The sequence below is a fragment of the Diabrotica virgifera genome, chromosome 1, assembly GCF_917563875.1.
Source record: "Diabrotica virgifera virgifera chromosome 1, PGI_DIABVI_V3a".
NCBI classification, from domain to species: domain Eukaryota; kingdom Metazoa; phylum Arthropoda; class Insecta; order Coleoptera; family Chrysomelidae; genus Diabrotica; species Diabrotica virgifera.
The window spans coordinates 62,614,177-62,629,585 of NC_065443.1; the positions used below are offsets into that span (position 1 = coordinate 62,614,177).

General features: G+C 34.9%; 2 protein-coding genes across 8 annotated transcripts in view; one reads left to right on the forward strand and one right to left on the reverse strand.

Annotated features, from left to right (window-relative positions):
- LOC114329273 (homeobox protein DBX1-B) overlaps positions 1 to 15,409 on the forward strand; it is a 306,498-nt gene that overhangs the window by 129,422 nt on the left and 161,667 nt on the right. The window lies entirely within an intron of this gene.
- LOC114329271 (uncharacterized) overlaps positions 5,863 to 15,409 on the reverse strand; it is a 57,202-nt gene continuing 47,655 nt past the window's right edge. For 3 of the 5 annotated variants that reach the window (XM_050656816.1, XM_050656822.1, XM_050656820.1), the window contains exons 3-5: positions 14,044 to 14,241; positions 8,709 to 8,829; positions 5,863 to 6,456 (exon numbers count right to left, since the gene is read on the reverse strand). In XM_050656816.1, the coding sequence (XP_050512773.1) occupies positions 6,013 to 6,456; positions 8,709 to 8,829; positions 14,044 to 14,241 (763 nt within the window). In that variant the 3' untranslated portion in view covers positions 5,863 to 6,012. The remainder of the gene's footprint in view (positions 6,457 to 8,708; positions 8,830 to 14,043; positions 14,242 to 15,409) is intronic. The other 2 variants (XM_050656811.1, XM_050656807.1) reach the window with 2 other exon arrangements.

The window sequence follows — 15,409 nt, forward strand, 5'->3', positions numbered from 1 at the left end:
GGATTTTTTGTTTCCTGTTAGACAAAAATAGGTTATGATATAACTGATCAACACTTGTAATCAAAACTCGTGATTAGTGACTCGTTCAAGTACTCCATTCTTTCACGGTTTTTGCTCTAAATTTTAAAGAACCGCTTGGATTGACATTAAATTTGGCATACGTATAGCTTACATGTCAAAGAAAAAAGTGATATTGTGCCGATGTGTGCTTTTGCCCTGGGGGTGACTTTCACCCCTCTTGGGGGTGAAAAAAAATGTCCAAAATAAGTCCGGAAATGGGTAAACTGACTAATTTTAAGTAACTTTTGTTCTATAGAGCTTTTTCGCCAAGTCACCACTTTTCGAGTTATTTGCGAGTGAATAATATGTTCATTTTTCAACAAAATAACCACATTTTTAGACGATTTTCGCAAATAACTCAAAAAGTAAGTATTTTGTCGATAAAAACGTTCTTAGCAAAAATATAGCATATAAAAAGTAAAAAAGATGGTGTACACGTTAGGTCTCTGGATTTTGTAGAACCAGAGTTATAGCCAATGAAAAATAGATTTACATTCATCAAATTTCAAATAGAATATTTCGACGTGAAATATCCAAAAAATTAAGCACTTTTTGAGAAAAACCCGTTTTAACTTTTTTAAAGTGTTTAAAAAAAGCTTTATTTCTGTTTTTGCAAAAAGTTTCTAGCATTAAATTTAAGCAAGTTAAGCTCAAAATAAAGTTGGTCCCTTTTGTTTTTTCAAAAAAACAATCGGGAAGACCACCCCCTATAGCAACTTAAATGAAACTAATCGTTACCGCTCCACAAATTATTTTACTTATGTTGTGTTTATATAATCTGTAAGTTTCATCGATTTAAAGTGCTTATTTTTGAAAAAATTTGGTTTGAAAATACAATTTTTTAAAATTTAAATTTTGAAAATTATGCTTTTTGTCAAAATAACTTAAAAATTGTTAGAGATACCAAAAATCTCGAAAAACAAAACAAGTCAGATTTGCTTTTCTAAATATCATGTATTTTTTTTGTTTTTCTGTTAGACAAAAATTAATTGAGATTTGGTGTTTCTAAATTTGCATACATTCGTGATCAGTAACTCGTTCAACCCCTTATAACTACAGCCCTTTTAACAATAAGGACTTTGAACCGATGAAACTTACAGATCATATAAACAATATATACATGAGTCAAGAAACTTGTGAAGTCGTAACGATTAAGTTCATTTAAGATACTAATTAGGGGTTGATTTTCTCGATTTTTTTACCAAAACCAAAAGCGACTAACTTTATTTTGAGCGTAACTTGTTTCATTTTGATGCTAGAATTTTTTTTATAAAACAAAAATGAAGATTTTTTTAAACACTTTAAATAAGTTAAAATGAGTTTTCCCCGAAATGTGCTTCATTTTTGGTTATTTCACGTTAAAGTATTCCATTTGGAATCTGACGAATATGAACCTATTTTTCATTAGCTACAACTCTGCTTCTATTAGGTACAGAGACGTGATATGTAAACCATTTTTTTAAATTTTTTACAGGCTCTATTTTTGCTAAGAAAATTTTTTCGACAAAATACCTACTATTTGAGTTATTTGCGAAAAACCGTCTAAAAGCGTGGTAATTTTGTTGAAAAAATGAACATATTCACTGCCAAATAACTCAAAAAGTATTGACTTAGTGAAAAAACTCTATAGAACAAAAGTTACTTAAAATTAGCCAGTTTATTCATTTCCTGACTTTCTTTAGACGAATATTTTTTCACCCCCAACAGGGGGTGAAAACCACCCCCAGGGCATAAGCACATATCGGCACAATATCACTTTTTTTCTTTGACTTGTTAGCTACGTGTATCCCAAATTTCATGTCAATCCAAGCGGTTCTTTAAAATTTAGAGGTTTTGCAATATTTAACCGTTAAAGAACGGACTAAAGCCATTTTAACTACAGACTTTCCAATAATAAGCAATTTAAACCTATGAAACTTACAGATAATATAAAGAATACATAAGCAAAGTAACTCATGAAGCAGTAACGAATAATTTTACTTGGGAGGTTCATTAGGGGGTGATTTTCGCGATTCTTTTTACCAAAATATAAAGGGGACCAACACTATTTTGAGCGCAACTCATTTACCTTTAATGTTAGAAGTTTTTTTTAAAACAAAAATAAACCATTTTTAAAACGCCGCTGCTTTAAAAAAGTTGTGATGAGATTTCCCCGAAAAAAGGCTCCGTTTTGTGGTTATTTTACGATGAAATATTCGATTTGTATTTTGACGAATAAGAACATATTCTTCATTAGCTACAACTCTGCTTCTACTGGGTCTGACTTCATGCATACACCAATCAATGCATCAATTTTTTTATAATCAATTTTATAATATTTTTTTTTGATAAAATACTTACTTCTTCTGTTATTTTCAAAAAACCGTCCAAAACATGTTTTTTTTATCCACGAGGAAAATAAAATTTCTGTAGCTGACTGTATACCATAAATCACAAAAAATACTGGATCTTTTGTAAAAGGTATATTTAAAAGACCATAATAAGGATTACATCACATTAACAAAACGTTTTCGGATTAAAAATTTTATCATCAATGTTAAAAAAAAACCAATAGCATGCATGAGTGAGCCACCAAAATGTTTTGGGTAAAAACCCTTTAAATTTTACAAATTATTAAATGGTACTACAAATTGTCCATAATAATATTGGATGTTGCAAATATTCCTGGATATTAACCAGAGCAACAAGGAAACAAGGAACTCCCAAGAAAACAAAATAAGAGGAAGGCCCCGTAAAAGATGGATAGACGACGTAGAGAGGGATCTTAAAATCATGAACATCAGGCAGTGGCGAAGGAGAGTATCCGACAGGGCCAAGACTCACAAAGGGTTGTAGTGCCATTAGAAGAAAAAAAGATTACCCTGGGAAACACAGAACTCCAACCCAGGTGAATGTAATGTTTCTTTTTGTTAAAAATGGACTCATTCACTCGCAAATAACTCAAAAATATTGACTTTGTGAAAAAATTCTATAGACCAAAATTTGCTTAGAATTAGTCATTTTATCCAATTCTGGACGTATTTTGAATGTATATTTTTTTGACCGCCAAAAAGGGGGTATTTCCCAATTTGTGTAAAATGGAGGGGATATAGAATTGTTAACTTTTTCTCATATAATAATAGACAATTTCAACTACTCATTCCCAACTTTTCATCCTTCCTTTATTTTTTTTGGGTCAGATTGTTCTTTGATCGGTCTATAACCGAATTCAGAGAAACAGCCTCCAGTCATGCCATCCAACGTCACGTCACTTTTTGGCTGAAAGTGCTGTCAAATATTAATTTATATTGACTGGCTTCTTCTTCTTCTTGACTAGCTTTACAACTCGAGGTGAATCTTCTATATCCCCCAATCTTCTACGGTCTTTTATTTTACATTGTTGTACCACGTTCCTAAATAAATCGGATTCTACATTATCCTTCCATCTTTTTCTGGGACGGCCTACTGATCTTTTACTATCTGGTCTCTACAAAAATACCATATTTAACACTCTGCATTCCTCTGGTTTTACCACATGACCTGCCCATCTTATCCGGTTATAGCTTTTATATGTCTGAAGATGTTTTCAGTACCATACAGTCATCAATTCAGCACTGCGACGCCTTCTCCACTCTCCCGTCAATTCATCTCTTAGAGGGAGAAACATCCTTTTGAGAACCTCCCTGTCAAATACCAACAGCTTGTTTATTTCCCACTGATGTAGAGTACATGTGCCCCTTCTACATATACGGTATCCGCTAAAATAAACAGTACCGAAATTAAGAGGGCTGTGAAATTACGCACGCAAGTTGCATTTATCATATTTGGTATACTTGTCATTAGATGGCCACTTGACATTACTTTACGGTTAAAATATTTGTCATTATGCTTCTTTCTACCGAAGAAAAACATTTTTTTTAGTAGAACATTATTTCCTCTCATACGGAGTTGGACGGAATAATGGCCCATGTTTAAAACAAGTGTCAGAAGGATATCAACAACATTTTAACAAGACGTCCCCTAGTAAAAAGTATCCACCTCATTCTCTGGATTTAACACCACCTAATGCCTACAGCATTTATGGTATGATGATAAATTCCATGTTTCGCTCGGAAAATCCGCCGGAGATTGTTGGAGAACGACGGCAAAGGATAAATAACATAGTTTCAACATTTGCAGCAACCTCCTGTCTTAATTATGTTTAGTGATCTTCAGAAACGTTATGAAACTTATTTGCAATGCAATGGTGCACATTTTCAACATAATATTTATTACAAAAATTAATTCATAAATATATTTTTTATATTCGGTACTGTTTAATTCAAGCGGATACTGTACATATTTATTATGTAACAACTGGTTGAATAATCGACATGTACAGTCTTAATCTAGATTTTTTTTAGTAGCGTTGATCTTAATAATGATGATATGAAATATAATGCTCTATTCCTCCCAGCTATTCAATGTCACGTCATGCGTCGAATGCCACGTCATGCACGTCATTTCACGTCAAATGTCACGTGAAATGACGTGAATGGCGTAACATTCGACGCAGAACGTGACATTTGACGTGAAATATGACGTGAATGAAATGTCACGTGAAATGACGTGAATGAAATGTCACGTGAAATGACGAATGACGTGGCATTGAACGCAGAACGTGACATTTGACGAGAAATATGACGTGAATGACGTGACAATCGACGAAGGACGTGTCAAGAGCCTTCGCTTCTCCACAACAAAACGAGACAAAAATGACCACAATGGACCTTAGCAATTTCTTATGGGATTTTACATGGGAAAATACGCCGAACCCGTGTTGCTCTTTTACTCATTTACCGATCATAAAGTATGTACTTTTCATTTGTGAAAATATTCTTATTGCTCACCCACCACCCACGTCGTTGTCTGTTTAGATTTTTAGAAACAGTTAATTTAGAAGTCATAACCGCTTGTATATAACCGCTTTATAATAAATATGTACCTATTATAAGCAGTTTTCTGGAGTGTAAAACCAATATCATTTTTCTAATTAATATATTTTAGAACAACAAGTGACTAATATTTTTTTGTAACAAAAAAAATAGTATCAGATTATCGATTATTTTTCCAGAAAAAAAGTAAGTCTGTTATATGTATGTTATTAAGAAAATATATACACATATATCTACATATTATTACATACATTTCATACTTATTTGTATATGCATGCACAGATAATGTAGTTTGTTGTTTTAATAAAATAAGTAATAGTTATAATAGGTACTGTAATATTGACAGAAAAAGAAATAAAACCATATACATAGTATGTACATGTACATGTACCTACAAGAAGTGTGTTGTACTATTATAAAGTATATTCGGTAAATTTATTTCTACTAGCCACCACTGATCGGTTATTAGAACATCCCGGTTAGAGGAATATTTTTGCTTGGCACGAAGGCTATTCCAATAAGCGGGTTCGACAGTACTCCCATTTAAAAAAAAAGTATACTATAGTTCAATCGCTTTCAAGGTGAGTAGCGACGTCAGTTTCAGACGCATGATTTGTGAGTTTTTCGTGTCGTCGCAGCTTGTTGTTGGATAAACATTAATTTCTAATATAGAATAAATTAATTAATAACAAATGACAAGCTGCGACGACACGAAAAACCCACGAATCAGGCGTCTGAAAATGGGGCCGCTACTTATCTTGAAAGCGAATGAACTATAAGCATTAAATATACAACTTTTAATTTTTTTCCTACGAATTTAATTTGAGTTCCTCTACGGGAGAACTTATTAGGACTTTGGAAGAGGAGGTTGTTCAATAAAAAATTTAAATCTAGTAAATAATGAATACGATTTTATTGTATTCTATCGTTACAAAGCTGGAGGAAAATATATTCTTGATTATTTTTTAAATTAATTCTTTGCTTAAAAAAGGGCTGGTGCTGCATAAGTGTATGGTGCCGCTGTTGAGGGTGCATCTGTCTATGGTGCAGCTGTTGAGGGTGCATCTGTGTATGGTGCAGCTGTTGAAGGTGCAGCTGTTGAGGGTGCAGCTGTTGAGGGTGCAGCTGTTGAGGGTGCAGCTGTTGAGGGTGCATCTGTGTATGGTGCAGCTGTTGAGGGTGCTGCTGTTGAGGGTGCAGCTGTTGAGGGTGCAGCTGTTGAGGGTGCATCTGTGTATGGTGCAGCTGTTGAGGGTGCATGTGTGTATGGTGCAGCTGTTGTTGGGGCGTCGGTGGAGCCGCCGTTGCACCAGTCCATCATTTGCCAGATTTTGCCAGTGGGATACCAGACAGTGTTGAATCTCATTTTAAGGAAGTCTCCGACGGCATTTCCGATAAGACCATGGTTGAGGGCTGTTTCAATACCTTCTTGAATAGCGAGAGCATAGGTGTCTCCAATTATTCCCATACCAGTGATTTTGCACTGTAAAAAGAAAAAAGAATTTCAATTTACTTTATTGTCAATTGAGAACGTGTCTAATCCAATTGCTCAAGTTGTGAACTGGTATGCTTAGATGTAAGCTTTAAAGCATTTTTAGCGGGTGGTATTGCTCAAAGCTGGTGAGAATGTCGAAAAATATATTTTTTTTTATCAGAAATTATTAGTAGTAAAAAAATATTAAATACGTCTTAAGAGCATCTACACCACCGCGTTATCAATATTAATTCGAGACGTAGTAGTCGCCTTGTTTTAGAAAGTTCTGCCAACCTTTATCAATAAGGCGGTTTGCAGTTCATGACACGATAAAAAACGAAGGCACAATATTGTGATAATAATATACTGAAATAAGGAATATGAACAAGGACGGAATATCAAACGAATTACTGAAATATTATAGAGTAGCAATGATAGAACAATTGACAATATTAATTAACAACATTATAAAACACCGGAAAATGGAGAACGAACGAACTAATTCTACTATTCAAAATAGGAGATAAAAAGCAGCCAGAAAAATATAGCGATATCAACTTGTTAAATACTACCCTAAAGCTTACAACTGAAATTCTACAAGAACTAATGAATGAGGAGGAGTTTCAGGAGAACAGGGATTTCGTACTGGAGGGTCGTGTGTAGATGCAATATTCGTCATAAAGCAAATTACTGAGAAATCACTAGAGTATAATAATAGACCAGCATTTCTAGGTCTGAATGACTTGAAGAAAGCATTTTACAGAGTCAGGCTCAAAGATGTAATCCATCTTCTGTATAATAGAGAAGTCCCCCTAAATATCATAAAAACTATTGAAAACATCTACCAAAACAACAAAATGGAAGTCAAAATACATGGATACCTTACACAAGACAGGGAGAGTCATTAAGTCCTATGCTTTTCATTTTTTTTATTTAGCTAATGCCTCGACAACTAGTGGAAATTGGCATGGTAGGTACGGTGAATTTTTGCAGTCAGATACCCAGTGTCATGTGTAGTGTGTGTGTTGAGTAAGTGTCTTGTTACTTTGTAAAGTCGACGTCATTGTCTTTGCAAAGAGACGCTAATTGTATCCGAACGTCTGCGGTCCCTCCGGTGAGTACCGATCCCACAAGGACAGAAACTATCTTCATTTATTAATTTATAATAAACGAAAAATCTTTGACCCTGATGAGATTCGAACTCAGGACCATTCGGAGCTTTCGATCCAAAGGTAGGCGCTCTTACCACTGAGCCACAGAGGAGATGCTTTTCAATTTATTGATGGATGAAATCATCAAAAGCGTCAACAAAGGAAGAGGTTACAGAATGGGAAAAAAGAAGTAAAAATACTTTGTTATGCAGACGACGTAATACTGAGAGCCCAAGATGAAGATAATCTGCAAAGATTAGTCCACATACTATTTAAAAGAGCCAAAGAATTCAATATGACAATTTCATCTCAGAAAACTAAAACAATCGTTATCAATAAAGAACCAATTAATATGTAAAATAGAAATTGACGGTATCATTATTGAACAAGTAATGGAAATAAAATACCTTGGAATTACGTTGTCAAGCTACGAAGACCTGGACAAGGAAGTGAGAAATCAAGTACAAAAAAAAATAGACTGGCAGGATGTCTTAATAACACCATATGGCGAAACCGGCATCTTAATACTGAGATAAAGTCAAGAATTTATAAAGCCAGTGTAAGACCAATAATGACATGCATCAGAAACAAGACCTGATACAGCAACAACACAGAGACTACTAGAAACGGCAGAGATGAGAGTACTGATAAGAATTACAGGAAATACGCTGAGAGATCGAGAGAGGAGTGGAGACATTAGAAGACAATGTAACGTACAGTGTATAAACGAACGGACACTAAATAAAAAAAAAAGAATGGAATAACCACATAAGCAGAATTGGGGAAACACATGTGGTCAAAATAGCAAGAGATAAATCACCAATCGGTAGAAGTATCGGATGATCACGCAAAAGATGGAGTGATAACCTTCTATAGAGATATCAATCCGCCAATAAACAAGCAGAATGGCTTATAAAGAGGAAGAAGAAGAAGAACATATTTCTCAAATTGGGCTCTGTAATGCCATTGTTTATTATATTACGTATATGTGTGCCAAATAACTTGACAAAATATTCAAAATTAAAGCTGCAATTTAGGAACGCGTTTTCCGTCTTGATGTAGCCTCTTAAGTATGTAGAATAAAATGTAGGTATATTGGACAAAACTTACTTTTATATCTGCAACGTGCCAGTCGACGGTAAAACTGTCTACAATGGGCTTAGGTGTTAAGACAGTGGGGACTTTTTGTGCGCTGATTCTTCCAGTCCATTTTGGTTTAATCATGGTTATGCTAAAAAAATTGTCATACGTTAATTCTGTTCTAGAATATCAGAATTTGTATCTACTATTTACTACAAATATAAAAATAGGTGAAATATACATATATATATATATATATATATATATATATATATATATATATATATATATATATATATATATATAAAGTAGTTTGGTATTATTGACTGACAATATGTAGATACAAGTTTTTATTGAGGTTGCAGTCAGTGTAAGGGGCAGGATGAGAGAAACTCTTTGTTACAATCGAGCTTTCGCAAAATTTATTTGCTTCGTCAAGATTAGCTAAAATGAGTTTTTTTACTCGATTGTAACAAAGAGTTTCTCTCATCCTGCCCCTTACACTGACTGCAACCTCAATAAAAACTTGTATCTATATATATATATATATATATATATATATATATATATATTGTGTATTATTGAGGAATCAATAAATTTATGCAAATTTATGATGACTGCCGAAGTTCAAACATTAATTTAAACAAAAGATCGAGCAATGTTATAGAGCATGTGAAGAAAATATGGGGATTCAGTACTTTTATGTACTTTCCTGTTCCAATTTTTGCCTATTTCAACAAAAGATATCAAGTGAGTGTAAAATATGTAACCATAATATCCTCCGTATTTATTAAGGGGAATTTATTAAGGGGGCTATTTATTAAGTGCAATCTCCGCGTCGAAGGTCACGGAAGGTCACATGAAGAAAATCATCATAGCTATTTGACCTTAGAGAAGGCTGATCTAAAAAGTTCATTTGATCTACATCCGTATCCTGAGGTTCCGCAGCCATATAGTCTACCTCTCCATATGCTTCTTTTTCCTTGGATCTTTCCCCGCATAATGAGTTGGAGTAAGTTGTATCTCCCTCCACGTGTAATATGTCCGAGATATTCCAGTTTTCTGGATTTTATTGTATTTTAGACTTTCATTTCTTTATTCATCTTTCTCAGTACCTCTTTGTTTGTGACGTGTTCGGTCCATGATATTTTTAGAAGTCTTCTATACACCCACAACTCTAATGATTCCAGTTTTTTCGTTGATGCCGCATTCAAGGTCTAAGCTTTCATTCCGTAAAACAAAGACATTCCGTAAAGCATTAAAGCATTAAAGCCGTAAAAAAGGGCAATAGAAAGGATCTAAATTGCTATAGGGGGTTGAGTGTAACAAGCTCTCTCAGTCGACTTTGGAAAAAACTAATCCAAACTGGATTAAGCAATATGGTCGGAAATGCTATCGGAGATAATGAAAGCAGTTTTAGATCAAGATAAAAAATCAAGATCTACATATATAGTTTATTGACCTGAAAAAGGTCTAAGACAGTGTACCTAGAAATAAATTAATTGCAGATTTTAAAGATTATTGATGCTAGTTCTTAACTAATACAAATTATTGGAGAACTGTACACAACGTATTTTATGTAAAACAAGGTAATTTACTGTCAAAGGCTATCTACACGCACCAAAGGGCTTAGCGAGCCATTGTTATTCAATGTTTATGTAGACATAGGCCTGAGAAATTGGAGATATTCATGTCGAGGAAAGGGTACACCCATCACAAGCAGGCAGTGCTGATCCAGTATTCTTTTTATATAGAGTTTTTCCCAACAAGACTGAATAGAAAATATAGCAAATTGGGTCTAATAGTTAGTGTAGATAACACAGAATATTTAGTAATAAACTCACTCTAGCGTAAAGTTTGAGGTTCAGACTGATGATCTGAGATACACTAAGTTTTGTTTTAAAAAAAGGGGAGTAAACTAAAAAGACAGATTCATTCACACCCAAGAAAGTCACTAGAAATATCACCAAATACAGTTGAGTCCGCGAATCTTTACCCGTGCGTCATCATTTAAAGCATACGAAATTAGTCGATGATAAGTCGGAAATTGCAATGTACTAAACGCAACAGCAAGTCACTTACTGTCACTTGCTGTTGCGTTTAGTACATTTCAATTTCCGACTTATCATCGACTTATTTCGTATGCTTTAAATGATGACGCACGGGTAAAGATTCCCGGACTCAACTGTACACATCTTCTTTTTTGGTTGATCATATCGGCCTTTGACGGTAATCGATAAATATTAGGTTTGTTCTAGCATCAGTTTCAAACGGTTTGAAACCATCAGCGAATAGCGGACCAGTGCGAGTAGAGGGGATAGCACTGGTGACTGTATTATGTTCTCTCACTGACCAACTATTTGCTGACGGTTTCTGACTAGTTTGACTGTTTGCTAGAACAAACCAATTGCATTATACTAATACGTCGCTAAAGAGTTCTAAAAACAACTGATATAACTTAATTAACCTATGAAATGCCAACAGTGTCAAAATTTTATAAATGTCATTAATGTCAAAATTTAATAACAGTGGAGCAAGCTTGCCTGAGGTTGGACCAATTACAAACAAGCTTTACGGCGCGGAAAATTTGAATTAGTCCTCTTGGTTTAAAAGTAGACTATAGTATAACAAGTAGTGAAAAAGTTTAAATACCTGGGGAACTAAAGTGAACAAGTTATAGTTAATGAGGAAGGTATATGTAGCCAAATACTAAATTCAGGCTAAAAGCCGTAAGAAGACTAAAACAAAAATATTCGCAAAAAGAAAATAAGTCACGCCGTGGTTGATACAGTTCTTACATATGGCTGCGAAGCTTGGAAAATAAAAAAAGAAGACGACAAAGAAATCAAAGACTAAATGCTCCAGAATAAATTGTTGAGCGTTTTGAGAAATAGAGTCTTACACTAGAGAAACATTTATTGTTCATTGTCTTAGGATACGGACATTGTGCTAAAAGAAGTAGGGCTAGAAGGACTCGACATAGCTATAATAAGCAAAATACTGGACCCATACAGGATGTGTTCGAACAGACAACGGAAATACCAATTATGTAAATATAGAACGAGGAGTGCGTCAAGGGTTCATTCTGTCCCCTCTACTATTGAACGTCTATGCCGAACATATCATCAGAGCTTCTCTTGAAGATCGCCCTGAGGGTGCCAGAGTCAATGGCATTATCATTAACAATGTAAGAAATGCCGATGACACCGTGATATTAGAGGAAACAGAAGACATACTAAAAATATTGATGAACATACTATCAGAAGAAAGTCACAGACTGGGCTTGGATATTAATATTTCCAACATCATAATCATGGTATTCCACAAGAGTCCCCATAAACAAATTACACCCAACATACAAATCAATGGTATCACCCTTCACAGTTCCCAAAGCTTCATATACCTGGGCAGAGAGCTTAACAGTCAGCTGGACCACTCAAAAGAAATTAGAAGACGCATTGAAATAGCAAGATCTGGCTTTATGAACATGCGTAAAATGCTCTGTAACCCCAAGCTATAAGTCACAATAAGATTGAGAACACTAAAGTGTTATGTGTAGTCTCTATTAATATATGGCTGTGAGACCTGGACATTAAAACGGTATAACGTCAACAAACTGAATTCATTCGAAATGTGGATGTACCGCCGAATGGTAAGAATAAGCTGGACCAGCAGAATTACAAATGAAGAAATACTGGAAATAATGAACACTCGTCCTCATCTGGTCAATACAATCAAAATTAGAAAGACGTCATACCTAGGACACATAATGCGCCATAGGGAATTTGAGCAGCGCCCGGTAATATTAGAAGGCAAAATCGAAGGTAAAAGGGGTATAGGAAGAAAGAAAAAATCCTGGCTCCGAAACATCAGAGATTGGACCCACACGACAGGGAGTGACTTAATCCATCAAGCCCAAAACAGAGAAATATTCAGAATAACTTGGCCTAATATCGGAAGATTTGGTGGCGGAGACGGGAAATGGAAATACAGCGATCAGTCGTTGTTTGATTACATATTTTGCAATGTATACTCACGGACACAAATATTGCATATTCATGCGGAATGAATTTTTTTTGTGCTGTTATCCTTAGCTCTCCTATATAATAGAAATAGGATTTCTTTTCTGAATGCGATGTTTTATAGTATCATAATTATAAATGCTTTAATCGGATTTAAATCTGATCTGGACTTCATGCTGACCAGTATAATTTTTAAATTGAATCTCATCAAGGTAAGTATTCAGTATGCTAGCGTCAGGAAGACTTGCATTAACACAATATGTCATCTCCAATATGGCTTTCAAATGTCAAAACATGATCTTCTTAAATGTTTTCAATGTACAAGTTGGTATTCGCCTAACCACCTCCACGTGCTCGGTATGTCCTTTCAAAGCAATACTGCTCCGTAACACTACGCCACCACCACCAAAACTAGTGCTCTGTATGAGGTTACAACTGACATACATGTTCGCCAACTCTTCTGTAGACGAGGTTTTGTAAATCTTGCATCCATATGATGAACGCTATGACAGATGTAACCTCATACAGAGTGTTAATTTTGGTGGTCGTGGCATAGTGCTATGGAGTGGTATTTCTTGGAAAGAAGATACCGAACTTGTGGAGGTGATTGGGTGAATAATAGCTGATATGTACATTAAAAACATTTTAGAAGATCATGTGTCGCCATTTGCCAGACATATTGGATAACAAATTCGTGTTAATGGACCATGACACAGGTCTTCATCTCGGTAGAATAGTGAATATTATATTCCTTGATGAGATTCAATCTTAAAATGATATTGGCTACCATATGGTCCATATCAAGTTTAAATCCGATTATACCATTTATATGTAACTTCAAAACATCACACTCGGAAAGGAAATCCTATTCCTATGACACTGGGAGCAGCACAAAAAGTTTTGTTTCACACGTTAATTTCAAAACAGGCAATATTTTTGTCCGTGAGTGTATAAGTATATTTTAATATTGTAGATAGTTTATCCATAATAATTGCTCTATCCTCAACTGTTATTTTCTTTTATTTAGTGCTAGGGCATCAGCTGCTCTATTAGTTCGTTTGTATTACAAGTATTGACTAAATATTCACAAATATAATACAATACGTTTTCGATTAGATGTAGGCCCTTTGAAGGAAGCGCTAAAATCGGCAACATTGCTTAGTCCACTATCGTTGTTTACCGGATAACGGCGCGGCGGAGCACGGAGCGACGAGTTATAGAAGCGGTGAGAATCATGTGCATTAGCGTTAGAAATGGGTACCATTTGGTACTCGACGGTGCGCTGTGTTGCCATTTATAGGCTGTATATCTAATTTAAAACAAAACATGCTGTATATACTTACTTGTAGGTTCCTTTGTAGTGCTGTGTAAGGAAAAGCTCTTTAACGGTTGCTTCGTAGTTGCCGACGATTCTAAAACTGGGCCAGTATGTGGTGTAGTCAAAGACAGCCTCGTAATCAGAGTCATCATTGATTTGCTTAGCTGAGATATCCCAGTCGGCAAGGCCATACCATTTATTGGTATTAAGTTCGATATGAGTGCTAAAAATTTCAATAAAATATAATTTAAAAGTTTACAATACAAATTTCAAAGCCTACAAAAATTACAAGATTTGAATCAAATGAATACCTAGAATATATTAGTACAAAATTTAAACAGCCGCAGGAATAAACAAAAGAAAACCCTTTTAACAATTTAAAGGCCATCTTACAGAAAGCCTGTGTGAATAATTCAAAAAACCATCTTCTGAATTAAAATTTAATAAATTTCTGAGTAGGTCACCTGTATCATTCTCTTCTTTTTCTTCTTCTTCAGCCTGTTTGCATCTTTCCCTCCAGGATAAAGGCCTCACCATGAGTTCTCTATTCTTCTCTGTTTTGTGCAACTTGGTGCCAGTTTCCCCCCATTTTTGCTTTGATGTCATCTAGCCATCGTTTTTGTAGTCTTTCTCTACTACGACTGTGCTCGCATGGTCTCCAATATACAGTGTTTGTTGTCCATATTTCGATGTTTTGACGTGCCACGTGTCCTACCCATTTCCACTTTATTCACGCTATTTTTCCAATTAGATCTTCACCTTCGTCTTGCTTCACACGTCTTGCTTCATTTCGTATCTGCTCCGAATCTAACATAGCTCGTTTGATCACCCTCTGTATCGTTCTCAATCTATTGGCTGGTACCTCTGTAAGTGTCACGGTCTCCATTCCATAGGTCATAACTGGTAGAATACAACTGTTAAATACCCTTTTCGTTAGATTTATTGGTACCTATCTTTTTGTTTTTAAACATATCACTGAGTCTTCTTACTGCTGCCCAAATCATTTGGATCCTTCTATTATCTCTGCCGTTTGATTCTGATTTCCTAGTTTGATCGTGTGACCCAGACATACATACTATTCGACACTTTGGATCTCACTTCCATGTAAGTCGATTGTGATATTTTGATTTGTCATTACTTTTGTTTTACTTCTTCATTTTTAAACCGATTATCTCAGATTCTTATTTAAGTTAGTTCTCTTAGCATGTAGTGTATTGTTGCTTAAGAGTACTATGTAACCGGCACATCTAAAATTACTTAAAAACCTGCTAAATTTTAATTCAACGTTGTTCCCAATTTAACTTCTGGAACACACCTTCTAATGCAAAAGTAAATAATTTTGGAGAGATCTCCCTGTCTAACTCCTCCCTCCGTTTTTATTTTGCTTATTG